The following is a 25,033-nucleotide window of genomic DNA, read 5'->3' on the forward strand; positions in this document are numbered from 1 at the left end:
AGCTCCCTCTTTTCTGATTTCGTCACTTTCTCAAGGATGGTATCCCTAAGTTTATCTTCTAGCTTTGATGAATCTGTATGTGCTTTGTATCGGTGATGGTAATGCGTATACCTGTCTAAATCTCTCTTCGCTCTTTCCATCTGTTTCTCTTTGTCATCTTGGTACCGACCACAACTGTGACCAGCGATAGTCCTATAAGTGTGATCACTCCCAGTAGCTCCACCACATAGCCAACTGTCCATAATGAGACACTTCACCATATGACATTTGCTGTCTCAAAGCATAGAAAAAAATGCATAATAGGAAAAGAAAGCAATGGAGAAACACGGTCTTACCAAAAACACTGCCCGCATATACACCTTACGAGATTGCATCCGCCATTCTTTTCCACAGGTTTGCAACATTTGGGACACAGCTTCGTGTGGACGGTTATCCAATTAATCGTCTCAGACTCATCTCGACACTTCTTTCTCCATAGCTCCCACATCAAACAAGAGCAAGGGGAATGGGCTTGACACAGACAACTGAAACAGAACTGAAGACCACAAGAGCATTCAACTTCACACAACTTGTCATCCTCAGCTCGAATTGCATTCCCACAATGGGGAGTGCTCGGACACCACTTGACCATCTTGTTGTCTTCAATGTATGACTCAAGAAGGAAACGATCAAACTTCTTAGCTAGATCAGGACGCCTTTTACTGACTAGATTCCTGACAATATCCTCATCACAGATAGCATTACATTGGTGAGTCATGCATCTAATCCTTTTGCTCTGACCTTCATTTATCTGCACAGTAAAATGCTCCGTCCAGCCTAAACAAAACAAAAACTGTGTCAAATCCTACATTTGAGATAAAAAAGAACAAACCACAAGAAGGGACTCACAGTTATTGCAATAGCGATGGCCACAGTCCATTCTGGTCATCTGATCACGAGGTAGATCCTCAATGCAGACATCACAGGTCATGAGAGGAAAAGAAGAGTTGTCAAATTGAGAGTCGAAGAGAGTAACACCAGCACCAGAAAACAAGCTGTCTTTGCCTTTCTCAACAAAGACAGCAAACAACTTCTCAACATCCCACTGGTAATGAATAAGAAGAGTACGCGCATGGTGCTCCTTTATCGATAACAAATCCATCACCCTTTGCAAATCTTCTCTCTGCATATCAGATAAAAAAAAAACCAACAACAAACTCAACCAAAAGTAAACAAATCATAAAAACGACAATTAGAGTTTGGTCATATATTTATTACCTGTGCTGCTAGAAGCGATTCTTGAGTGATGACCTGAAAAAGAACTAGTTGAGTCTAATTCCCAAATCCGAAAGAGAGAAACAAAACCCTAATTTTCAAATTGTCCAATTCATAATTACAGAGTGTTCATAATCCTAGACACACTGTGAAGAAATTGAGAAACTCAGATGAACAATGATGCCGGAACCAGATTCTCAATTCACAAATTTGCAATGAAATCATCGAAATTCAACTTTGTTTTTCAAAAATTCAAAAAATATTCACGAAACACAAAAAAAATCCAATCAGGAAGACGAAGAGAAGCAACAAAATTAAAAAACCAAATCAAGGAATTGAGAAGATAGAGAGATAACACGAATGAATGAAGGAACAGAGGAAGTAGAGTGGTTGGGTTGTAAGAGGAACCTGAGTGTTAGATTTTTTGGAAGAGAGAGGCTGAAGCAAATCAGACTCTTCATTATCAATCCCATTCAAAGACTCCTGATCGGATGAGTAATAGCAATCCTCTTCCTCTGCGCTATAATAATCATCCATATCTTCCTTCCTGATCAAACCAATTTTTTGGACCACGCGACTAACGGAATAATCGTTGATCAAAGATCGAGATGATCGAAGAAAGGGAGAGAGTGAGGAGGACGGAGAATTATAAAAAGGGAGAAGAGGAGAAGGGGGAATATTCCGGCGAGATCACAGAGAAGTTCCGGTAAAAGAGTAGAGAGGCGATAGAGGAGGAAGACGAATCGCTCAAAGATTCCTCTCTCTCTCTCACTTTTTTTTTTATGCAAAAGCAAAACACTTAAAGCTTCTACGTCGTCGTTTCGGTCTTTAATATTTTGCCATAATTGTGAAAGTTTTTTTTTTTTGGACTTGACTATTATTTAATTTCTCTTTATTTTTTTTCCACTGTATTCACCAATTAGAGTTGGTTTTGGATAAGTTTTGGGAAATTATTGGTATCTATATATATACATTTTTTGAAACATTTAGCAAATAAATCATGAAGTTGTAATCTATTTACAAGTATGCTATTGATATTAAATAATTAATTTAATAAATAGATTAATTCTACTTATATTCAATTTTTTTTATAAAAACTAAGTATTTTAAAATGTAACAAACATAATTACAAATGAATACAAATTTTATTTCATTATTTTATAAAGAGGTGAATGATGAGTATCACCCCTAGAGGTGAACCCAAATATTTGTCTTACTTGATAAAAATTTGAAAAATTGATTTAATAAAAAGTGACTTTTAGCCTCTGGCCTCACATACTATATTTTACTTTCGCGGGTTTCGTATAATGAGTTTTTGAACATGTTGTGTGATCCGCCTAGCATGGCAGGTTTGGACTATAGAACCAACACTAAAGCTATTAGTTTATTTCATATATTATAGATTTGTAGTTATTGTTTGGAAAATTAACTTATAAATTATTTAGTATATGAACTACAAAATATTACACATACTACAACACATTCTTAATATTCAAAAAAAAAAATTGTATACACATAAAATATACACTAACATATCATATAGACATATACCTCTGTTTAATTATAGAAAAAAACTAAGTTTTTTAAAATTTTAAATTCTATCTAATAACAAATTTGATGTAATTAGGTTCTAAACTGTATAAAATGTAAGAAGAAGAAAAAAATTATAATTTAATTAGATAAAAGTTAATTAATTGGAAATTTGAAAACTAAATAAATTAAAAATTATTATTTAAAATATAATAATTTATAATTATACTATTAGTAGTCAAAGTAATAAGTACTTTTAATCTGTTGGCAAAAGACAAAGACGGAAGTATTAAAATTAAAATCTACTATGAATTTGGTTTTGTTATGATTGTTTAACTTTCAGTTCAGATTTGTTTCTCAATCAAATATATTCTTTAATCTGATTCTGACGTTTTGAAATTCAAACTGCGATTATGGTTCACTGTTTCGTAAACTTTTATAATATTCTTCTTACATCATTTAAAACAAATACAATGAAACATGTGTCAGTTGAAAAACGTAAACATGANAAAAAAAAAAAAAAAAAAAAAAAAAAAAAAAAAAAAAAAAAAAAAAAAAAGATTTAAGATACATGTTTCAGTGTACTTGTGTGTTTTAAATGATTTTAGAGCAAAGTTACCAAATACTGAACCATTATCCAAAACTGAGAAAGAACACCAAATACATTGCATTATCCACTCTCCATCTTTAACCTCTACACTTTGTATCCACTCAGTTTGATCATATTCTTTTGTAAAGAATGATTCTAAAATTACAAATCATAGTATATAGAAACATTACACAGCAACAACAACTAATCTGACATTGTTCTTGTCCTAATCCTCGTCATCATCGAAGCGTGTCCTGAAGAGGTAGTCTTCGCCTTCAAGTTCATCTTGATATTGGGATATTGATGGATCTTTGCATTTCTCATTTTCTTTCTCATCATTGCATCCTTTTCCCTGACCCAAAAAATGTCAAGAGTTTTCAGAACTCTTAAGAATCTCATCACAAGTTTCGTTTATTCATGAAAAGGTCAATCAAACTCCTATTTTTGACTATCTTGTTTAGGCTCACTTTCAGAAGATATGGAAGAGTCTTCACTGGTTATCAGAAATCAATCTCTATAAAAATGTCTAACTTTGAACATTCAACGTGGTTGAATGTTCCACATGCCTAAATCCTTCTAGATCAGAAACAGATCTTAACAGTTGGAATGACGTTCAATTCAGCATTTATTAGTATTTCTCATTCCATGTTAGGGAGAAGACAACTGAACACGAAGCTCAATATTTTTTGGCAATAAGCTTAACAGCTAGTGGGGAGCTACTAAAAGGCAATTAAAACAGAGAAGAAAACATAAACCCTTAAGTAAAGATTCTTGAATCAGCAGTACTGACCTTTCTTAAGATATAGAAGAAATAGTGGAAGCCATCACCATAGTGTTGTATTTCATGGACCAAGAATACTTGGGATCCTTAAACAAAGGACGCCTGAAATGCGGCTGCATGACAAAAAAAAAAGAGTCTTTTAGAGCTAGTAATTGAGTGAATGCAAAGTGTATGATCTCAGAAAAGGAAAGGAAAGAGCTTCGACATCAACTTTTGCCGAGAAGAGGCGGTGGTGGGGAGGAGAGTGTTGCCGCTCTGGATGGATCTGTCGTACGAATAGCAAAGAAAACGGAAGAAAGAAGAAGAAAGAAAAAGTCAATCGACATAATTACCTTTGTGTGTGTAAGAACATCAATAAGGTTCTCTAGTCCAGTGGTTAAGTAGTTGCTCTATTGTCCTTATTGGTGATGGGATCGAATACCAGTTTTAACGTTGACTTTATTTTTCTGCCAGTTGACTTGAGGATGTGCTTTTTTTGGTCTAGTCAATCAAAGTTAACCAAAATGAATGATTATTGCATCATTACTGTAAATAGAGGAATATTCTGACTAAATACATCATCAAAGATAAAGAAAAAAATATTTAATTTGATAAAATTTGGTTTTCATAGATCTAAAACCTAACTTGAATAATTTCTAGAGATTTCCTCAGTGTAATACTGTTTCTTGTACCAGCTATGTTGAGTGTATGGATCTGGGATATATCTAACTGAAATAGCTGCAACATGAGCTTGTAATAGAATCTCATAATTCATCAAAGTCATGCTAACTAAATATATAAAGATAGAAAATTTTCATAGTGTTACTCCAAAAATATACAAATAAACACGCATTTTTGACTATTATTTAATTTCTCTTTTTTTTTTCCAGTGTATTCACCAATTAGAGTTGATTTGAATATTTGGTTTTGGATTTATTTATTTTTCTAAGTTTTGGAAAATTATTAGTATTATACTACTATATTATTAGTCAATGTAAGAAATACTTTTAATCTGTTTGCAAAAAACTAAGACGGAAGTAAAATAAACTCTGGTTTCTCAACCAATTTATTAGGGAGAAAACAAAAAATATGATAGAGGCGACGGCGAATCTAGGTTTTTGAATGTTCTCCAGTGTAATCGCGTCGGATTGGTTTCGGGTTCGTGCGGTCCTCGGGATATCTAATTCGTCTTCTCTATCTTGCCTCTTTTGGCATGTAAGGATACGAATCAATGGTTTTAGCGGAGACGATTTAATCTTCATTTGGAATTATGGTGTTAATTTGGTATTTTGGATCGCTTTGGATAAGCGGGTTCGGGATCGAGGGATTCGATCGACTTTAGTGAGCCTCGTGGTTGAGATATTCCAAATCTCTCACTCCATGCGATCTGTTTGGTCTTCCAGATCTACTATTAACGACGATGGCGGAGGCTTGATTTGTGTCAGAATTGTGAAATCATATGGTGTTAATTCGGTTATTTGATTCTTTTGGGATAAGCGGATTCGGGGTCGAGGGATTCGATCGGCTTTAATGGGCCTCGTGACTGAGATATTCCAAATCTCTCATTCATTGCGATCTATCTGGTCTGCCCGATCTGCTATTAACGGTGATGGCAGAGGCTGGATTTGGGTAAGATTTTTGAACTCAATTCGAACCAAATTGAGGATTGATTGCAAGGGAGAATATCAAGGGTTCGCTCCTTTTATTTGACAGGATTAATGATGATATCGGATTCTCTTTTGATTCTGGTGTATCACAAGAATTTCGTTAGCCTTTTCTGCTTCGAAAACAAACAGAGGATACGATTGGAAGATACTAACGCAAGGGAGATTTTGGTTATTATTCTGGTGCTGGCATATCAAGTGGCTATCATTTGCCATTTATGTTTCAAATCAGTAGGATTAATAGCTTATTTGACTTGGAATGTTTGGGACTATATAAAGGACCGTGTTGTAGCCATTACTACTCATCACAACTTTCTCTATTTCCTTGTTTCAGTTCTCGGTTTCCTTGCTATATTTTCTGAGAGTTCTCTTTCCTTGTCCGGTTGGTGTTTTCGAGTCTGGATGGTGAGTTTCATCATGTCTCAGAGTGCTTTACTGGGGAAGAATGTGGAGAACAAGAATGATGAGGGTATAGCTCCTAAGTGCAGAATCAAAATCCCATATTTTGATAACTCAGCTTTGATAGCGGGATACTCAAAAACAATGGTGGGTCGCTGTATGAATCCCAGGGTGCAAGATATGAAATCTTTGCTGATCATGCTTCCAAAGTTTTGGCATGTGGAAGGAAGAGTTGTGGGAGCTGACTTAGGGATTGGGAAGTTTCAGTTTGATTTTGACAATGAAGATGATATCTTGGAGGCACTACAGATGGGTCCATTTCATTCCGATGGTTGGATGGTGTCCATGGTGCGTTGGAGTCCAATAGTGGATCCTGCCTACCCTTCGGACTTAACCTTTTGGGTCAGGGTTTTGGATGTCCCATTTCAGTTATGGGCTGAACCAACCTTCCGCAGTATTGGTTCAGAGCTTGTTCGGGTGGAGACGGTGGATATTGATGGCGGGAGAGTGAAAGTAACAGTAAATGGTTTTAAGCCCTTGTGCTTTGATACAATGATCGAGTTTTATAACGGCGAAAAGACCATTGTCAACCTTCGTTATGAGCGTCTTCATGGCTGCTGTAAGAAGTGCTCCAGCCTATGTCATGATTTGGATCATTGCCCATTGTGGGCTACCAACAAGATTACTCTGGCTTTGCATGATCCAGTGGAGGATGTTTCAGTTCGTCCGCTACAGAGTTACAAAGGAGCTGTCATGAATGACAGGAATAAGGGAAAAGGTAAGGAGGTGGAGAGTCGAGGATCATCTCAGCCCAGTCAGCGTCCACCTAAGGGAAAACATGATGGAGGGGCAAAGCGTCGGTCTTCAAGGGAAATGGGTGAACCTTCATCTAAACCCCGCTGGTCCAACAACTCTGTGCAGTTTAATGATCACTGCCACAGGGCTAGACCTACCACGAACGTTGCACCACCCTTGGGTGTAGCTCCAATGGAGGAGTTGGAACAGGGACAAATCCTGGATCAGGTTGAGAAAGTGGCGGTCCAGATTGCAACTTTTGGGGTTCCACCATTGAAGCGGGTTCAGAGACCCCTCTTCCAGGAACCAGAGTCAGATTCATACTCTAGTATGGAAAAAGAAGCGACTTTGGTAGATGCAGGGTCATCAGTTCCGGGTGCTGGTTTGGCTTCACAATTCACTGACTCCGATGCTATGCAATCTGCTTCAACCGAAGTGACCCATGGTGAAACTCTGGTACCAAAAAATGCGATAGGTCCGATAATGGCTCCGCAGGACTCAATAGCAGCAGGGAAAATTTCGGAGGAGAGCACTGATCAGCTGATGGAGGAGGCCGAGAAAGAGGTTGAGGACAAAACGGTTGGTGATCCAGAGCAGCAGGCTGATGGATACATGGATGATTCGGTGGAAGAGCCTACTTTGGATCCTGCCAGCGGATTCAGGGAATGGTCCCATGGATACGAAAATCGACACAGATACAACTCTTGTTGTGGCTCCACAAGTGGAGAAGGCCAACAAGGTGAAGCCTCCTTTGGCTCTCAAAGGCGCTGCTTCCGGGAAGTTGAGTGTGTACTTGCGTACAACACCAAGGAAACGCCCTGTCCCTAAAGAAGCTGAGGAAGGAGCAAACCCAAGGAACCAGGAACAGGAGAAGGGCCCAACTGGTGGAGCAAAGCCACCCAAATCAACCATGGATAAATGAAGATTTTAAGTTGGAATTGTCAAGGACTCGGGAATAAAGCAACTATTGGGTATCTCAGGGATTTGTGGGGGAAGCATAGACCTGATTTTTTATTTTTATCTGAAACTAGGCAACCTTTATCTGTCTTAGAGCCTTTTGTTGGTCATTTTGGTTTTTCAAATTTAAAAACGGTTGATCGTATCTGATGTAGTGGCGGTTTGGCCTTATTTTCTAATAATATTTATGATGTTTCTATTTTATTTGAGTCAAATCACTTGATTGATCTGGAACTTACTTATAAAGGTCATGTTATTTATTTTACCTTTATTTATGGTGACCCGGTTCCAACGAACCGAGATATTGTGTGGGAACGGTTAACATGGATTGGCTTATCTCGAGATTCCCCTTGGTTTCTTATAGGTGATTTTAATGAGTTAAAAGGAAACCACGAAAAGCGAGGCGGAAAGCTCCGTCATGCATCTTCTTTTGTGAGTTTTAACACAATGATTCGGGATTGTGGATTACTAGAGTTTCTTGCGGTTGGAGATAGCTTGTCTTAGCGTGGTTGGCGGGATAAGAAGCCAATTCGTTGTCGTCTTGACAGAGCTCTAGCCAATGAGAAGCTCCATGACTTATTTAGGGATGCGTTTACAGAGTATTTACCGATGATAGCCTCGGACCATAAACCGGTTTTAGCTTCTCGAGAGGATAAAGTCCGGCAAGGGAGGAGCGTTTTTCGGTTTGACCGACGAAGGATTGAGAAAGAGGCTTCTTTGGAGCCATATCAGAGGGTTGGGTCTATGGGGAGACAGGGGTAACTGGGAATTTAATGGACAAAATAATAAAGTGTCGCCAAGCAATTTCCCGATGGCAGAAAGCGCAGGCCCCGTTTGGCTGGGAAATGATTGAGGACTTAAAATCTCACTTAGCAATTGCCCAGGCGGATGACTCTGTTTCTGTGGAGGTTATTTCGGAATTGAATTGGAAGTTGCGTGAAGCCTATTGGGATGAAGAGATCTACTGGTATCAGAAAAGCCGGAGTAGGTGGATGCGTTTCGGGGATCAAAATACAAGTTACTTTCATGCCCAGGCTAAATTAAGAAGAGCTAAAAATCGTATTGTCGGGCTGGATGATGAGTTCGGACGTTGGACCACGGAGGAGACTCAGGTGCAGGATATTACAGTTTCTTATTTTCAAGAGGTTTTCACATCCACAGATCCCTCAGATACTGAGGAATCGTTGGGAGAAATAAGCACGTCTATCACGGGTGAGATTAATGAGACACTGACTCAACCAGTCACAGAACAGGAAATCAAAGAGGCTCTGTTTATGATGCATCCTGATAAAGCTCCTGGACCGGACGGTATGACGGCCCTTTTTTATCAGCGTGCTTGGGACACGGTTAAGGCTGATCTAACGCTTTCAGTAGATTCCTTCTTTCAGGATGATAGCTTTGACAAACGCCTAAATAGGACAAATATTTGTCTTATTCCAAAAGTGGATAAACCAACCCGAATGTCTGAATGGGGCCCAATTAGTTTATGTAACGTTGGGTACAAGATTATTTCGAAGATCTTATGCCAACGAATACGTAAGATTTTGCCAGTATTGATTTCTGAGACACAATCGGTGTTTGTAGAAGGACGTTTGATCTCAGATAATACTTTGATTGCTCAGGAGATGTTTCACGGACTCCGCACCAACCCTTCATGTAAGGGTAAGTTCATGGCCATCAAAACTGATATGAGCAAGGCTTATGATAGGGTAGAATGGTCTTTTGTTGAACATTTAATGCGGAAATTTGGCTTTTGTGACAAATGGATTTCCTGGATCATGTGGTGCGTGACATTAGTTGAATATAGTGTCCTATTAAATGGTCAATCATAGGGATCCATAATTCCATCTAGAGGGCTCCGTCAGGGAGACCCCTTGTCCCCTTATCTTTTTATCCTTTGTACTGAGGTCCTTATTGCAAATCTACGAAAAGCGGAAAGGTCTAAACTTATTACGGGTATTAAGGTCTCCACTGCTTGTCCGGCGATCTCTCATTTATTGTTTGCAGATGACAGTCTGTTTTTCTATCGGGCTACGAAGGAGCAATGTAAAGTTATTTTGGGGATTCTCAGACAATATGAACGGATTTCTGGACAGCGGATAAACTTTTCAGAAATCTTCGGTTCAATTTGGACATACAGTAGATGCGGATGTACGTGGGGATTTAAAAGGCATTTTGGGTATTACCACTTTGGGTGGTATGAGCTAATACTTGGGAATCCCGGAAAGTCTTGGTGGGTCGAATACCAAAATATTTTCCTTCGTCGAGGATCGGTTGCAAAAACGAGCTGGTGGATGGCCGGCTAGGTTACTGTTTCGGGGAGGGAAAGAGGTCATGATCAAATCGGTTGCAACCGCTGTTCCTACCTTTGTTATGTCCTGTTTTCGAATCTCGAAAATAGTTACACGGAAACTTACTATTGCAATCTCCAACTTCTGGTGGAGTTCTTCAGGGGAAACACGGGGTTTACATTGGATCGCTTGGGACAGGTTGTGTGTTGATAAAAGGGAGGGAGGCTTGGGCTTTAGGTGTCTGGATGATTTTAATACCGCATTGCTGGTAAGCAACTATGGCGGTTGATTTCTGTCCCAAATTCTTTATTTGCAAAGGTTTTCAAAGGACGATATTATAGGCATTTTGATCCATTGGATCCAATTAAATCTTATTCTACATCTTATGGATGGCGAAGTATGATTTCTGCTCGCTCTCTGGTGAACAAAGGATTCATTAAACGGGTCGGATCTGGGGCTTCCATTTCAGTATGGTCTGACCCCTGGATTCCTGCTTAATCCCCGAGACCAGCATTGCATTCAGGATCGCCAATCTATCCAACGCTTAGAGTTGAAACTTTCATTGACAGGACTTCACATTCCTGGAACTTGGCGTTGCTTTCGGCTTTTTTTCGAGCCGGAGGATGTAGCCCTTATATCTGCTTTACCCCTTGGCAATCTTACTACTCCGGATAGCTTGGGTTGGCATTTGACAAAAACCGGTGTTTATACTGTTAAATCAGGATATCAAGCTTTGCGCCAAAAACCGGAGAGTGATTCCCCTGTTTTCGGCCCTACTATTATTCCTCTATAGGCATTTGTCTGGCAGATTCGGTGTCCACCGAAGCTCAGACACTTTTTGTGGCAAGCTATTACGGGTTATATGGCGACAACAGCTAATCTACGACGTCATGGACTAAGTTGTGACATGGAATGTGCGATTTGTGGAGGGGAGGAGGAGACAGTCAACCATGCTCTCTTCTTATGTCCTCTAGCTCGGCAGGTTTGGGGTTTGTCCCACTTCCTGATATCTTCGGGTTGCTTTCCCTCGAACTCTGTCTATGATAATATGGACTCATTATTTTGGAGGTTTCAGGACATTCCTTCGGTAGAAGTGTTTCCGTGGATTTTATGGTATATTTGGAAGGCTCGCAATGATAAATTATTTAGCAATTTGGACTCCAATCCGGTAGCAATCTTACGGATAGCGGAAGAGGAATCAAAGCTTTGGTCCTCAGCTCAGGAAGAACCCCTAGGATCTTTCCCTCAGAGTGACTCTCGACCCCTATCCAGGTTTATGTCTCAGACTTGTGATGCGGTTGACGGTTATGGGTCTAGTCATCGATGCTTTGTAGATGGATCTTGGAAGGCGACTGACCAGTTTATGGGTAGAGGATGGTATTGCATTTCTCCTGAGGGAGAATCTCCCGCTATGGGTGCATCTAATTCCCGCCGTAGCTTGTCACCTCTCCATGCAGAAGTGGAAGCCCTAATCTGGGCAATGAGATGTATGATTGGTGCGGATAATGAGAAAGTAGTTTTTCTCACAGACTGTTCTGATTTGGTGAAGATGGTTTCTTCGCCTTCTGAGTGGCCTACTTTCAAGACATATCTGGACGCGATTGAAGAAGATAAGGATGAATTCCTTTCATTCTCTGTTGTTCAGATTCCCAGATCACAAAATGGTAGTGCGGATAAGCTGGCGCGTAGAGCTAGAGTGGAGTTACTTCCAATTAACTATGTGAACAATTTTTCGTCTAATTGGTTCGTTTGAGCTAATTTTTGTACTCTGCTCGCAAAAAAAAAAAAAAAAAAGACGGAAGTAAAATTAAAATCTACTATGAATTTGTATTTTTTATGATTGTTTAACTTTCAGTTCAGATTTGTTTTTCAATCAAATAGTATATTCTTTAATCTGATTCTGACGTTTTGAAATTCAAACTGCGATTGTGGTTCACTGTTTCGTAAACTTTATAATTTTTTTCTTACATCATTTAAAACAAATACAATGAAACATGAGTCAGTTGAAAAACCTAAACATGATTAAGATACATGTTTCAGTGTACTTGTGTGTTTAATTGATTTTAGAGCAAATTTACAAAAAGTCTGAACCCATTGTCCAAAACTGAGAAAGAAAACTAATACACTGCATAACCCACTTTTAACGTCCACACTTTGTATACACTCAGTTTGATCATATTCTTTGGAAATAATGATTCCAAAATTACAGCAACAACAACTAATCTGACATTTTTCTTGTCCTAATCCTCGTCATCATCGAAGCGTGTCCTGAAGAGGTAGTCTTCGCCTTCAAGTTCATCTTGATATAGTGATATTAATGGATCTTTGCATTTCTCATTTTCTTTCTCATCATTGCATCTTTTTCCCTGACCCAAAAAATGTCGAGTTTTCAGAACTCTTAAGAATCTCATCACAAGTTTCATTTATTTATGAGAAGGTCAATCAAACTCCTACTTTTGATTGACTATCTATCTTGTTTAGGCTCACTTTCAGAAGATATGGAAGAGTCTTCACTGGTTAATAGCTTAACAGAATTCAATCACTATAGAAATGCCTAACTTTGAACACTAAACTTGGTTGAAAGTAGCATCCTAAATCTTTTTAGATCAGAATCAGATCTTAACATTCATTTTGGTTGGAATCCGGGAATGAGTGTTAGGAAGAAGACAACTGAACACCAAGCTCAATTTTTTTGGTAATAAGCAAGACTTGTTATTAACATCTAGTGGGGATTTCTAAAGAGCTACTAAAAGGCAATTAAAAAAGAGAAGAAAATACATAAACCCTTAAGTAAAGATTCTTGAATCAGCAGTACTGACCTTTCTTAAGATATAGAAGAAATAGTGGAAGCCATCGCCAAAAGTGTTGTATTCCATGGACCAAGAATACTTGGGATCCTTAAACAAAGGACGCCTGAAATGCGGCTGCATGACCAAAAAAAAAGAGTCTTTGTAATTGAGTGAATGCGAAGTGTATGAACTCAGATATACGCTGATATAATACCTGGCCAAAAGTAATGGAAATGAAAATCCCATCTGGTTTCAAAACCCGGTGAACTCCATCGAGAGTTGCCATGACTTTGCTAACAGTTTCAGGACGGGGATTCCATGGATCACCAGCATCCACAAAGAGTACATCCTTCACAAAACCAATTACAAAAAAAAAAAGAGCAATTCATGAGCATTTTCTCGTCAAAATTCAAGATTATATACACATTGGAACCACATTTACAAATCCTAAGTCCTAACAAACAATGGATGAAAAGGAAATTTGAGCAGGTTTTTACCATGGTCCCTTTCTCAATAACCACATCAAAAGACTCGCTGTTAAATGGGAGGTCTAGCATGTCAGCTTGCACCACTTTTATCTCTGAATATAGCAAAGTCTCAAGTCAAAATATTAAACACGTCGAGAGTAAGATCAAATGAACTTCTACTTTCTAGGTAGCAAAACAGAGCATCAGAGACTAATGAAGTTCTCAGTTTTACAAAGACTTAAAGTATGCCAATTGCCAACTATAGTAGTACTTGGTTACGTTAATGCCTATGTGAACTAATCAAAACAAATTATAATCAAAGCAAAATACCTTTGTAACCTTTTGATAGCAACCGATCCAGCATCTTCTCTACCGCAACAGAAGATAAATCAATGCAGGTAATATCAACAATCCCATCTTTATACAACTCCTCACACAACTGAGAGTTCCCACATCCCAGTTCCAAAACCTTCATTACAATTCACAATAACAAGGGCATACTCAAAATTACATTTTTCTTTTGGGAATATAAACTGAACTACTGAAGCTAAGGGTCTGGACAACCATCAAATCAAGAAGGTTAACAAAAGAGAGATAGAGTAAGAGATGGTAGGTGTACGGAAGAAGAGGTTTTGATGTTGGATTTGATGAGATGCTGGAAATGAGAGTAGTCTTTGAACCATTCGTAGTGTTCCTCAGAAGAGAACCTCTCGTCCCTGCATTTTTCAAGACATTCAGGAACACAAGAAAAGAGAGAGAGAGAGAGAAGGATAGAGATTGTTCGACTTCTAGGTGAATGCAATTTGATCATACCAGTAGTGAGGGTCGAGGTAGGTCAGAGCTGAAGGACGACCGACGGAATTAGGATCCGAATTATGAGTGTCGGATCTATTCTCCATAGCTGAGGACTTGGTTGATTGAATTCTCCTTATCAGCTACTCAGACATAAAACCCTAAACCCCTTTCATCACTAATCAATTGGAAAAAACAAAACAGAAAAAAAAATTGTGTTAACTAACTTGCTTAAATCAATTGACATTTGGATCTTTTGCATAAAAAGGCTTATAATATATGGGCCTATTAAAAACGGGCGCATTTCTCAAGCCCATGTGAAACTATGTATTTTTTTTATTTTAACAAGGTTTTAAAATAAAACAGGATTAGTTGTCTTTTTTGGAGTGTTTTATTTTAATGTGTTGATTCTTTCCACTGCAGGACTGCAGGGAAACTAGTGTTAACAACGTAGCTAGGTATCAAAGGCATCACAAGGCAAAAGTTAGATGATGCATTATGACCAAATCTTCTTCTTGCTCTGTAAGTAATCACAAAGTCCAATGTTTTCCAAAATTAAGAATTGCGTAGACTGTGTAGTAATCTCTCAATTCAAGAAATTTCATTGGAGTTTCTTTGATTTGAGGTTTGATAAAATTTTAAATTGGTTTTAAGGAATGAATCAGAAGAGCGATAAAAAAGTATGGGAGTGGAAAACAGAAGCTGAGAAGCATGAGGAGAATGATTTTGCCTCAATGCATGGAAACATATAGCTAGCTCTCAAGCTAGATGATGCAAGGTGAGCCAAAATTTTCAGCATGATTCACTCCGTACATTACTGCATAACTGACGCTTTTATGAGTCTGCATTTTCTTAAAGAACTGAAAGGAATACACAACCGGCTGGTGGGTGGTTTAGACTGAGACGGGACTTAGATGGTAAGTATGTTGTCAGGAAGGTAATGTGTGAGTTGGTTGAAAACACAAATAATTTATTGCGCACATTTTTTTAATTCTATGAACTTGACGCAACAAATATGTATTTTTGCAGGAAGTGATTGATGATGGCTTACAAACTCAGCACTCCCCCATATGTAAAACAACCTGCAAAACGAAGAAGAAACTTACTTACTTAGGGACGCATTATTTAAGAAGTATAACAGAGCAAAGAGGTATGAACATAATAAAAAGTAACTGAGAGAGATAGACCAAATCCTAGATGAAAATTCCACAAGTATGAATTCAGAGGCCGGGGGAGCGATGATCACATAACAAACTTGCTTTCAAAACACATTTTTGGCAACTGTGACAAGTGATCTGATCCACAGCAGCAGAACTTCCTACAACAAGACCATGCAAAAGAAAAATAGACTACAATTTCAAAATTATTAGTTGAACATCATAAGTTTAGCAGTTTATAAGAGCCATTTTTGTAACTCTTAACTGGTAGTTTAGAAGATTCAATCAGGAGATAAATAAGAGGGGTAATCTGATTAGCCTAACCATTGCGTGGCCCAGCTAAACCATTTAATTCAGCTGCAGATGGAAGATATGGATCCGAAAGTGCATTCCCAACCTTCATGAAGAAACATAGTAAGCCAAAAACAGAATCATCAGAAATGTATCTAAAAAACATTTGGATCGGAGTACAAAGTACAAACCAAACAATCATGTATCAAAGATAAAAACAATCACGTTCACGTCCACCAAATATTGTAACTTATACTCACTGTCTGAAAATCAGGTCAGTGACCATTTTATGAGATGAAAAAGAATGTGAGAAAACCAGGATGAAATCTAACGTACCCATTCTGTAAAGATATTGGGATTATGCTCCTCATGGCCTAAAGAACCAGGCATGGTGCTGCTGCAAGTAAACCAACAAAATTAGAAGGAGAATGTGTATTCATGTTCAAAGCACCAGGAAAAGTGTAAAATTCATTCCTCTAACCTCTGAAATTATTCTAGAAGCATAGGAAAAAATAGTTTACCCGGCATCTGAGTAAATCCAGAGCTTAAGGCTCTTTCTGTGAACATAATCCGCAGGCGCTTTAGTACCAGAAGGGAAAGCTGACTTCGTTAGCACCAGACTTCCCTGTAAAACAGAGTTGAGGAAGGTAATGTCAAGTAAAACTGCAGAACAAGAAATGAAACCAGGACTCAAAAACAAGTGTCACGAGCAAGTTCAGCCCATCAACCATCTGAGGAACAATATAAACTCATAAATCAGATAAAACTGTTCTATCATATTACCTTATGCCATGTCTAAGGACTAAGGAGCTGACCTCGCATAAAAGGAGTAATGAACAAAAGATGCTATATATATATGCTCCACAATGGCAGAAAAATGGGATTTTGTAGAAACCTGGAGAAACAAAACGATATCCAGTTAGGATGTTAAGACATGATAATCTCAAGATGATTTTATGGAACCAAAAGCTGGTCACTTACTTGGGAATCTTGGTTACTATTGCTCATGTAAGGGAAGAAGCAAAGTCCAACTCCAAAGGACTGATTTGATGAGTACCTTCAAAGCAAAAAACACTTAATTTGAGGCATCAAAATAAATCTTGTGAACAATTAAAACTAGTTGTGCTTAAAACAACAAAATTCAATACCTTAGAAGCTTCAGCTGGTATGATCTGAAACACTCTTTCTCTCAACGTGTAATCCCAATGAACTGTCTTCGTTCTGTAAATTAAGAGACAAAAATGTAATCAAGGTACTTGTTAAAAAGATATGAGAGCAGAAAATAGTTAATCTCACCTGGTGAAAGTAAGCATCTCCTTTCGATCTTCTGCATCAAATACGTCCTTCAGGTGTCCTGTGGATATACACGGATGGGCTCCCAACCAGTCAAGCCTCTGTTTCCACTCTACATCATACAAAGTTCTATTCGTTAATAACAGTACAAATGATTTAGAGACATAAGTTTTGACAACAATAGTCTTATAGATAGACAGAACCTCACCTGTAATCATAGCAAGAGATTAACATAGTTGAACAGGACCATAGCTGATCTCACGTAAGAGGAGTAATTACCAAAAGATGCTATAATCCCAAGATGCTCCACAATGGCATAGAGATGGTATTTCGTAGGAACCTGAGGAAACAAAATAATAACCAATTAGGATGTTAAGACAAGGAAATCTCAAGATTATTTTTTATGGAACCAGAAGGTCACTTACTTGGGAATCTTGGTTACTGCTCAGGTAAGGGGAGAAAGTCGAAGCCCAACTCCAAAGGGAACTCCACACATGTTTGGATATATCTTCTTCATAGTATGTCCATCATTAAAAAGGAGAAAAAAACGTACTCAGTTGCTGTTCGAAGAAGCTCATATGCCATGTCCGTCTGTAAAACAAAAGAGCACATACTATAAATTTTTCAAAAAATCACAAACAAATGAGAATGCAATGAACAGATGAAGAATGGTTACCTGTTAGACGTTTGGCAAGTTTAGTCTCTGAGCAAGTTGTGTAGCTACTAGCTAGCTATTAGTGGACTTGCCAACAGAAGCTGATCCGCAAACAGGTGTGACAAGAGGCACTCTCTTTGATGATGAAATCTGCAAACTAGACATCGAGAGGGAACATAGTAAGTAGAGATCTGCTGTGTTGTTTCCAAGATATATTTTAACATGAAAAATATTAATAGTGAGAAAAGATTAAATAATACGTAGCGTAATATTATTACTTTGTCATCATGTTGTGATTAAGTAATGTACTCTTCCCCACATGTAACCACGTCAGGCCATAAGCAAGCTGCAAAATGAAAATCATCATCAGAATACTTCAAAAACAATATTAATTCACAAGACATGTCTTAAAATAGAGTTTCTATCAAAGATGTGAAGTATGCTCTGCACCTTAAAACAAATAATTGGTTTGGTTTCCAAAATCAGACTGAGACGACCTGCAAAGAGCAGAGTTATGTTACAAACGAACACAACGAAAGCAAGTAAAATTGAATCGATGATAAGACAGAGGATGAGTTGTGACATACACATCAGGAAGACTGTTGTCAATAACCACTAATGCAAGCAACAAGAGACAATGATCCCATTCCTGAAAAAACACACACACAGAAGTTACCATCCATACGATCAATCAAAGCCATATCACAGATCAATCATAGCATATATAGTCCACAAAATTTAAATCAACAAAACAAAAAACAACAAGTAATTCAATTTTAAAAACCCAAAATGAAAATTCAGAAGTAGAGGAGGAAACGAGTGACAAAATTTCAAGAAAAAAAAAAAAAAAAGAGAGAACAAACCGTAGGAGGAGTGAAGATTCAGAAGCAGTGTAGGAGCGAGCGATGATGATCTCAGATCATAGACTTTGCTTTCAAACCAAACCTGCAAAGAGACGAAGAAACCTTACTCAGGGAATAACAGAGCGAAGAGTAAAGATTAGATGGGGGCATGAATTGATAGAGAGAGAGAGACTGACTGACCAAACCCTAGAAGAAGAACTCTCCACAAGTCGGAATTGCTTCTAAAACACACCCTGCAAAGAGAAGAAGAAACAAAAATCAGCAAACAAAGCGTTCCCTTGGGTTTGGTTTTCAGTTAATGCTTTATGAAGTTCACATAGTGTAATCTTATTGCCTCCTTTGTGTGCAGGGTGAGCCAGGTCAATATACATATCCAGCTATAATCATGCATGAATTCTCCTGTAGATATCATAAATGTCAGTGTAATTTGACAGAAAGTAAGAAACAATCCATCAAAAACTATCCACAGTAATTAATTTGACAAAGCATACCTGCTGCTTCTTTAGGTAACAAGGTATTTTAAAGCAGACCATTGTCTTTCCAACTCCTTGGAGCGCAGCCAACAAAATTACTTAAGGACATGAGTTAGCAAAGTGTAGCTCAGATACTACTCCTCCAGCCGTGAATCTCACTAGCTCATCATGTACAATCTGCAGCATAGCCATGATAAGCCACCCTTCCATAGTATTGAAAAAGTGAAACAACTATAAAAACCGCAGTATTGAAAAAGTGAAACAACTATAAAAACCGCCAAGAGGATTCTAATTTGAGCTCAAGGGTAATTAAAAAACAGAAAAAATGGAACCTTGGCCTTTGAGTTTGCTCTTCAAGCAACCTCCTTCCTTGAGTCCACCAGTCAACAGAACAAGCATCTGGGCTCTTCAGTCTTTACTAGGCTCTTCAGTCGTCACTAGGCTCCTTGAGTATCTTCCATGGCCAGCATGCACCTACCAGAAAGAGACATGTGCAAACAGATCATACATAGTCGGATCCATAAGAAAAGAAAACAGATGAAAGATTCAAAGAAAAAAACCTTTTAGTTTTTAATGTAGCAACAATCATATAATGGAGAGGCAAAATCCTCCTCCTTGGCTGGCCAAGAGAAAAGCGGCAGCTTTGAATGGCTTCAAGGCATGAATCTCATCAAACATCCATGGAAATATCACCTATATAAATCAAAGATTCCAAAATACTTAAAAGCAGGGTGAACCAGTCATCCTAGCACCAAGCTATGAGCAATTAACAATATAATTAAAAAATAACTCAAAACCTGTACCTCTCCAGTGAAGAGTAAATGCTGAATTTTTTTGAGTGCTCTTCACTTGGCTCCTTGTGTATCCTCCATGGCCAACATGCACCTACGAGAAAGAGAAATGATATTACAAAGGGCACATTGTCGGATCCATAAGAAAGGAAAAACAGAGAATAAGTTTGGCTAGGAAAACAAGTAGAGAAGCAAAGTATGAAATAAGAAAGACGTTGAGGGAAGGAAACATAAAAACCTGTAAGATAGAAAACAAAGAATAAAAATGGAACCTTGGCCTTTGAGTTTGGCTCTGCATCCTCCTACCACGAGTCCACCAGTAAACAGAACAAACTCCTGGGCTCTTCACTTGGCTCCTTGTGTATCCTCCATGGCCAGCATGCACCTACGAGAAAGAGACATGTTATTTCAAAGGGCACATTGTCGGATCCATAAGAAATCAAAACGAAAAGCAAAGTTGGAAGGCAAACCATGGAGAAGAGAGAGAAGCTGAGTTGCTGGTAGAGGAAGCAAGAAGGTGTGATCAAGAACATGTAGCAGACACCTTAGTTCTGGCTTCATGTCGGATCCGTAAGAAACAGACCTTAGTTCTGGCTTTATATAAGGAACATCTCACCTATCAAAACAAAGCAGTGATGACTAAGTGCATGTCTGTAAGTAATACACGTTCTGCTTAAATCAGGCATTGTTGATTCACCCAGTCTACCTGCAATTAGCAATTGAATGAGACGACTTAAAAGAAGAATGCTACAAAAGGAAAAATCATGATTCGGTAAAACTGATACATTATCAAAGAGTAGAAGAAACCTGTCATTAACTTGCGGATCAGAGAAGAACTTGGATCTGAGTTGTAGCCTCCAGGTATAGAGGGAAGGAACAAATATTGAGAAATTGCCATCATGGCCCTGCAAAAGAATATATATTATCATTTTTTCAGAATGTTTCGAATTTTCTTGACAAATGTAAAATACAAACAGTGTACCTGCATGCAGCTTCTCGTCCAGTCAGTCATGGCATCAAGTCATCAACAACTAGTCAACTTCTGTGGGATACGAACTGAGTCAAATACATCATCTTCCTGGTTAGAACACGAACACAGACCTGTTTTATTTCACCAAAAAAGAAAGAAACAAACCCGTTAAAGAGCGAAAACTCGACTCACTCTATAAAAGCGGCGAAGGGAAAGACAAAAGAACAATTTGATTACCTTTTTAATCGACCAGTTAGTGATACTGTAACAACGCCGGCGACCGTTTTTATGTTCTGAATCGACTTGGTCCTCCCAAAAAGTGTGAGTAATTGCCCTTCAGGTTGGAACACGAACACCACACACACCTGTTTCACCCCAAAAGAAGAAAAAAAAAAGAAAAGAAACAAGACCATTATTTAAGATTTGTATATACCTTCTTAATGAGTTTGAATGATGTTGTTACTTACAGTTAGAACGCCAGGCGACTGACAAGAAAAAAACAGAGTCGAATAAACCATCGTCAGTCGGGGTTGGAACACAGGAACACAACACCTGTTTCGTTTCACCCAAAAGAAAGAAACAAACCCCATTAAAGAGCAAAAACTCGACTCACTTTTATAAAGCAAAAGCGGAATAGGAAACACAAAAGACCAATTTTGATTACCTTTTTGATCCATTAGTTTTGATGTTGTTTTACCGTAAGAACGCCGGCGACTGCTTCATCGTCCTTAAGGTTGGAACACGAACACAAAAACGATACCTCCAGCAAAAAACATTCACCACGAAAATCAAAATCGATTCATCTTAGGGTTTTAGAAGGAAACACGAAACGATACCTCTGACTTCTCTCTCTCTCTCTCTCTCTCTCTCTCTCTCTCTCGCTCTCGCTCGTCGCCATTATAATCGAACCCTCTCTCTCGCTCGCTCCCTGTCTATCTCACTCTTTCTGGTTGGAACAGACCTGTTTCGCCCAAAAAGAAACAAACCCATTAATTAAGAGTAAACCCATTACACAAAAAAAAAGCGAAACTCTTGATTTCAGAAAGCAAAAACATTCACCACGAAAATCAAAATCGATTCACCTTAGGTTAAAGAAGGAAACACGAAACGATACCTTCTCTGACTTCTTGATGTCTGTTTCCTCTCTTTCCCTCGTCGCCATTATAATCGAACTCTCTTTCTCGCTTTCGCTCTCTATCGCTCGCTCTCTCTCAAAAAGCCAAGTGAAGAGCGTAATAAAAGTTTTTATAAACAGTCAAACAGATAAACAAAAGGACATAACCCTAACGCAAAAAGGAAATCCTTTTTAATATTATATAAAAAAGGAGATTACTATTTAAAAAAGGAAATACGAATTAAAATAAACAACCTAACGGAAAAAAAGAAAAAAAGGAAATCACTATAATAAAAAGGAACATTACTAACTAATTTTGCCACTGGACTTCTGTACTTGGGCCTCACTAGTCCTAATTTTATGCCACTGGGCATAACAATCGAACTCCTCCTTGTCTCTGTTCTAAACTTCTAATAATAACACTCAGACGACTTATTACATCTCTACGAGTCTACCTGAATACAGCAGCGAAGTTCAATTCTCAAATTTTAAAGAAGATTCATTTAGGGTATTTCTAGGGGACGAAATAGCCAGATGCAATGCAAGCACAAGTAAGCCTCGAGTAAAAGATTTTGCAGACTTGTCGCTCGGCGATTCATCTCATTTTGCAGAAGCTTGTTCATGGCATACGCAATTTTTCTTTGTCTCCTGTGATACAAAACAAGAAAAAAAAAACAGTAAATCAGTTTTAATAAATTAAAATTAAAGATACTGTCCCATTACAGAACGAGAAAAACAAAAGAGTTACGATCAGTTTTAGTAAACCAATTAAACTGACCTCATGTAAGCATCCACTAGATCAACAACTTCTGCTACCTCTCTCTTCAAGGTGAAAGCATCCACTTAACTGTACCCAAAAAAAAAAACAATAATCTGAAGTTCACACAAGAAACATAGTTCAGGCTACCAAGAAATTTCTGAGATTAGGCCGAGGATTGTCACCTGTGACACAACTGTAGCAGGTCTCAGATTTGCAAAGACTTTTAAGAGCTGCACGAAGCTGGAGTAACCCCTTCTCAGGCCTCAGATGCTTTTCACTGTTCTCCGACTTGTACCCTAAACTGTACCAACATGAAAATATGAGACACTGTATTTCCCTAAATAAAAATTTAGAGCAATTAACATAAGATGAGAAGATAGACCCCTCCAATGGCTCCAAGAGCATTGCATCTGATTGATGGTATAATCCGGAAAGGAAACTCCCAAAGCGGCTCTTCCAATGGGCATCTCCTGATACTGAGCACAGACGCAATGTCTTAAACATATCAGTAGCAGAGATTAAAACCAAATAAACCCTACCCACGATTCTACATCCTTTCTTCATAATCAGAAACAAGAATGCAATTGAGCAACTCCTACATTAACCAGACGTCAAATACTTTTCCAGCAAAATTAAAAGTCTAGTAAATGCGAAAACAATGATACCTCACTTGCAGAATAGGACTCAGTACAAAAGCAAACTTCCTCACCTTGTTCATTTGTGGTAAAACCCCGAGGATGCGCATTGTAAATACCTATATTCAACAAAGAAAGACACAAACTTTGACAATTTGATAATCACAACAAATGGAAAAATTATAAACATGATCAAGAACAAATATATATTTCTGTGTTAACACTTAATACTGACCTCCAGTAAGCTCCCGGATGATCATAAGCAGTGATCTGCCTAAAAGAGATACTGTACTTGTGGTAACACTGTTATCGGTCTTAAATTGACAAATACTTCAAGAGCCACACGAACCTGCAACAGAAATCCTAATTTCAGATGAATCCAAAATACAAATATGGTCTGGTCAAGAAAAAGAATTAAGAATGAAAGTTCCAGTTATACCATACCATCCAACAGCTCTGAGAAGAACATCATTTGATTGCTTTGCCCTGAACCTTCTTCGTCCTTAAAACCATAGCATTTCACTGATCTGCAAAATATAGAATTAGAACTGAAATCAAAACAACCAGCCTAAGTGAAAAAAAAAATCACAGTCACATTCCCATCTAAAACTGAAACAATAAAAAAAGAGCAAATTCGACTCACTTTTTAATGGAAGCGGACAAGCAAAAGATGAGGTGATGAGTCAAAGACCAAGACCGATCTTACTTTTTAAAATCAGTTTGATGTTGTTAGTGTTACTGTATGAACGGCGGCGACCGTTTTATGTTCCGAGTCAAATAAATCATCACCAGGTGGGACGCAAACATAAACCTCTTTCAGCCAAAAGAAACAAATAAACCGATTAAAAAGCAAATTCGACTCACTTTTATGGAAGTGGACAAGGGAAGAAATACCAATGTTACCTTTTAATCAGTTGGATGTTGTTAGTGTAAGAACGCTGGCGACCGTTTATGTTCTGTATCTACTTCATCCTTAAATCTTGAGTCATTAAATCATCGTCTTGGTTGGAAAACACGAACACACACCTGTTACACCCAGAAGAAAGAAACAAACACACTATTTAATATTCCCATATAATACGAAAGTAAAACTCTTATGTTAAAACAAAAAAACATTCACACGAAAATTAAATCGATTCATAGGTTTAGAAGAAAACGAGAAGATACCTATGACTTGTTCAGGTCTGCTTGCTCTCGTCACCACTAGAATCGGCCGCTCTCTTGGTCTGAACTGAAGAAATCTTGAAATAGGTCCCAAAAACTCAACAGTAAATCCAATCTTAAACCTATAGTTGATGAAGAAAAAATGAGTCCTTGTACATTAATATAAAACAGATCCATCAAGCTATAAGTTTGTTCTAAAGTGATGATAATCTCTGATGGAGGGTATTTACCTTGAATTCTGGCAGATGTTGTGAACTTCTTTGTGGTGCAGGCAAAAGCTGGAGCTATGGAGTGAAGGGCTCATTTTGAGGAAGGAGCTGAATAAACATCTTCAACTATTGGCAAGAAAGAAAACAAAAAAAAAAGTAAGTTAGAATCGATTATAAGATTTCATGGAAACATAATTGCAAGGAAAAAGAGAATAAAGATTGATGCTTACATTCACCATCATCTGCCTGATTATAATCGTCGTCATCATCATTGAAGTCTTGATTCTAAAAAAACAAACATTTAAGAAGATCAATGTTTTAAAGCAACTTGAGAAGAAGAATCACAATGTTGCATTCCACCATTAATTCGG

At 38.0% G+C, this 25,033-nt stretch overlaps 2 protein-coding genes and 1 long non-coding RNA gene across 7 annotated transcripts in view; all 3 read right to left on the minus strand.

Moving 5' to 3' along the window:
- The window catches only part of LOC104721361 (probable E3 ubiquitin-protein ligase ARI1), a 3,861-nt gene extending 1,824 nt beyond the window's left edge, over positions 1 to 2,037 (minus strand). Inside the window, exons 1-4 of the mRNA XM_010439322.1 lie at positions 1,663 to 2,037; positions 1,258 to 1,290; positions 889 to 1,162; positions 336 to 816 (exon numbers count right to left, since the gene is read on the minus strand). Of these exons, the coding sequence (XP_010437624.1) occupies positions 336 to 816; positions 889 to 1,162; positions 1,258 to 1,290; positions 1,663 to 1,791 (917 nt within the window). The 5' untranslated portion in view covers positions 1,792 to 2,037. The remainder of the gene's footprint in view (positions 1 to 335; positions 817 to 888; positions 1,163 to 1,257; positions 1,291 to 1,662) is intronic.
- On the minus strand, positions 12,345 to 14,482 carry LOC104721362 (methyltransferase-like protein 13). Its single transcript, XM_010439323.2, has 7 exons — positions 14,309 to 14,482; positions 14,115 to 14,211; positions 13,826 to 13,964; positions 13,526 to 13,608; positions 13,243 to 13,377; positions 13,059 to 13,163; positions 12,345 to 12,605 (listed from the first exon to the last, which is right to left on the minus strand). The coding sequence occupies exons 1-7, from the start codon at positions 14,392 to 14,394 to the stop codon at positions 12,480 to 12,482; spliced, it is 771 nt and encodes a 256-aa protein (XP_010437625.1). The 5' UTR covers positions 14,395 to 14,482; the 3' UTR covers positions 12,345 to 12,479.
- LOC104721363 lies at positions 14,988 to 24,571 on the minus strand. 5 transcript variants are annotated; one of them, XR_002033975.1, is made up of 40 exons: positions 24,457 to 24,571; positions 24,193 to 24,315; positions 23,933 to 24,102; positions 23,734 to 23,816; positions 23,525 to 23,638; positions 23,320 to 23,408; positions 23,037 to 23,130; positions 22,837 to 22,955; positions 22,673 to 22,741; positions 21,895 to 22,542; positions 21,617 to 21,741; positions 21,445 to 21,540; positions 21,248 to 21,332; positions 21,018 to 21,145; positions 20,793 to 20,911; positions 20,618 to 20,715; positions 20,281 to 20,426; positions 20,083 to 20,195; positions 19,823 to 19,904; positions 19,580 to 19,712; positions 19,352 to 19,493; positions 19,038 to 19,196; positions 18,863 to 18,945; positions 18,727 to 18,779; positions 18,547 to 18,628; positions 18,271 to 18,332; positions 18,134 to 18,180; positions 17,962 to 18,029; positions 17,705 to 17,840; positions 17,454 to 17,619; positions 17,237 to 17,368; positions 17,032 to 17,140; positions 16,884 to 16,956; positions 16,717 to 16,792; positions 16,519 to 16,630; positions 16,257 to 16,360; positions 16,072 to 16,132; positions 15,769 to 15,841; positions 15,475 to 15,605; positions 14,988 to 15,369 (listed from the first exon to the last, which is right to left on the minus strand). It is a non-coding gene; the product is annotated as an uncharacterized LOC104721363 (long non-coding RNA). The 5 variants fall into 5 exon arrangements; XR_002033973.1 differs by having other exon boundaries at positions 21,445 to 21,741; positions 23,364 to 23,408; XR_002033972.1 differs by having other exon boundaries at positions 16,551 to 16,630; positions 21,445 to 21,741.

This window comes from Camelina sativa, chromosome 11, assembly GCF_000633955.1.
Source record: "Camelina sativa cultivar DH55 chromosome 11, Cs, whole genome shotgun sequence".
NCBI lineage: Eukaryota > Viridiplantae > Streptophyta > Magnoliopsida > Brassicales > Brassicaceae > Camelina > Camelina sativa.

Bases quoted from the DNA above. Each gene is read 5' to 3' on its own strand.
- LOC104721362 (XM_010439323.2), bottom strand. From the start codon at position 14,394: ATGGAGAATAGATCCGACACTCATAATTCGGATCCTAATTCCGTCGGT. The intron at 14,212-14,308 runs GTATGATCAAAT...TGAAAAATGCAG, and splicing joins TACCTCGACCCTCACTACTG to GGACGAGAGGTTCTCTTCTG. The intron at 13,164-13,242 runs GTATTATATCAG...TTGGTCATGCAG, and splicing joins TTTCCATTACTTTTGGCCAG to CCGCATTTCAGGCGTCCTTT.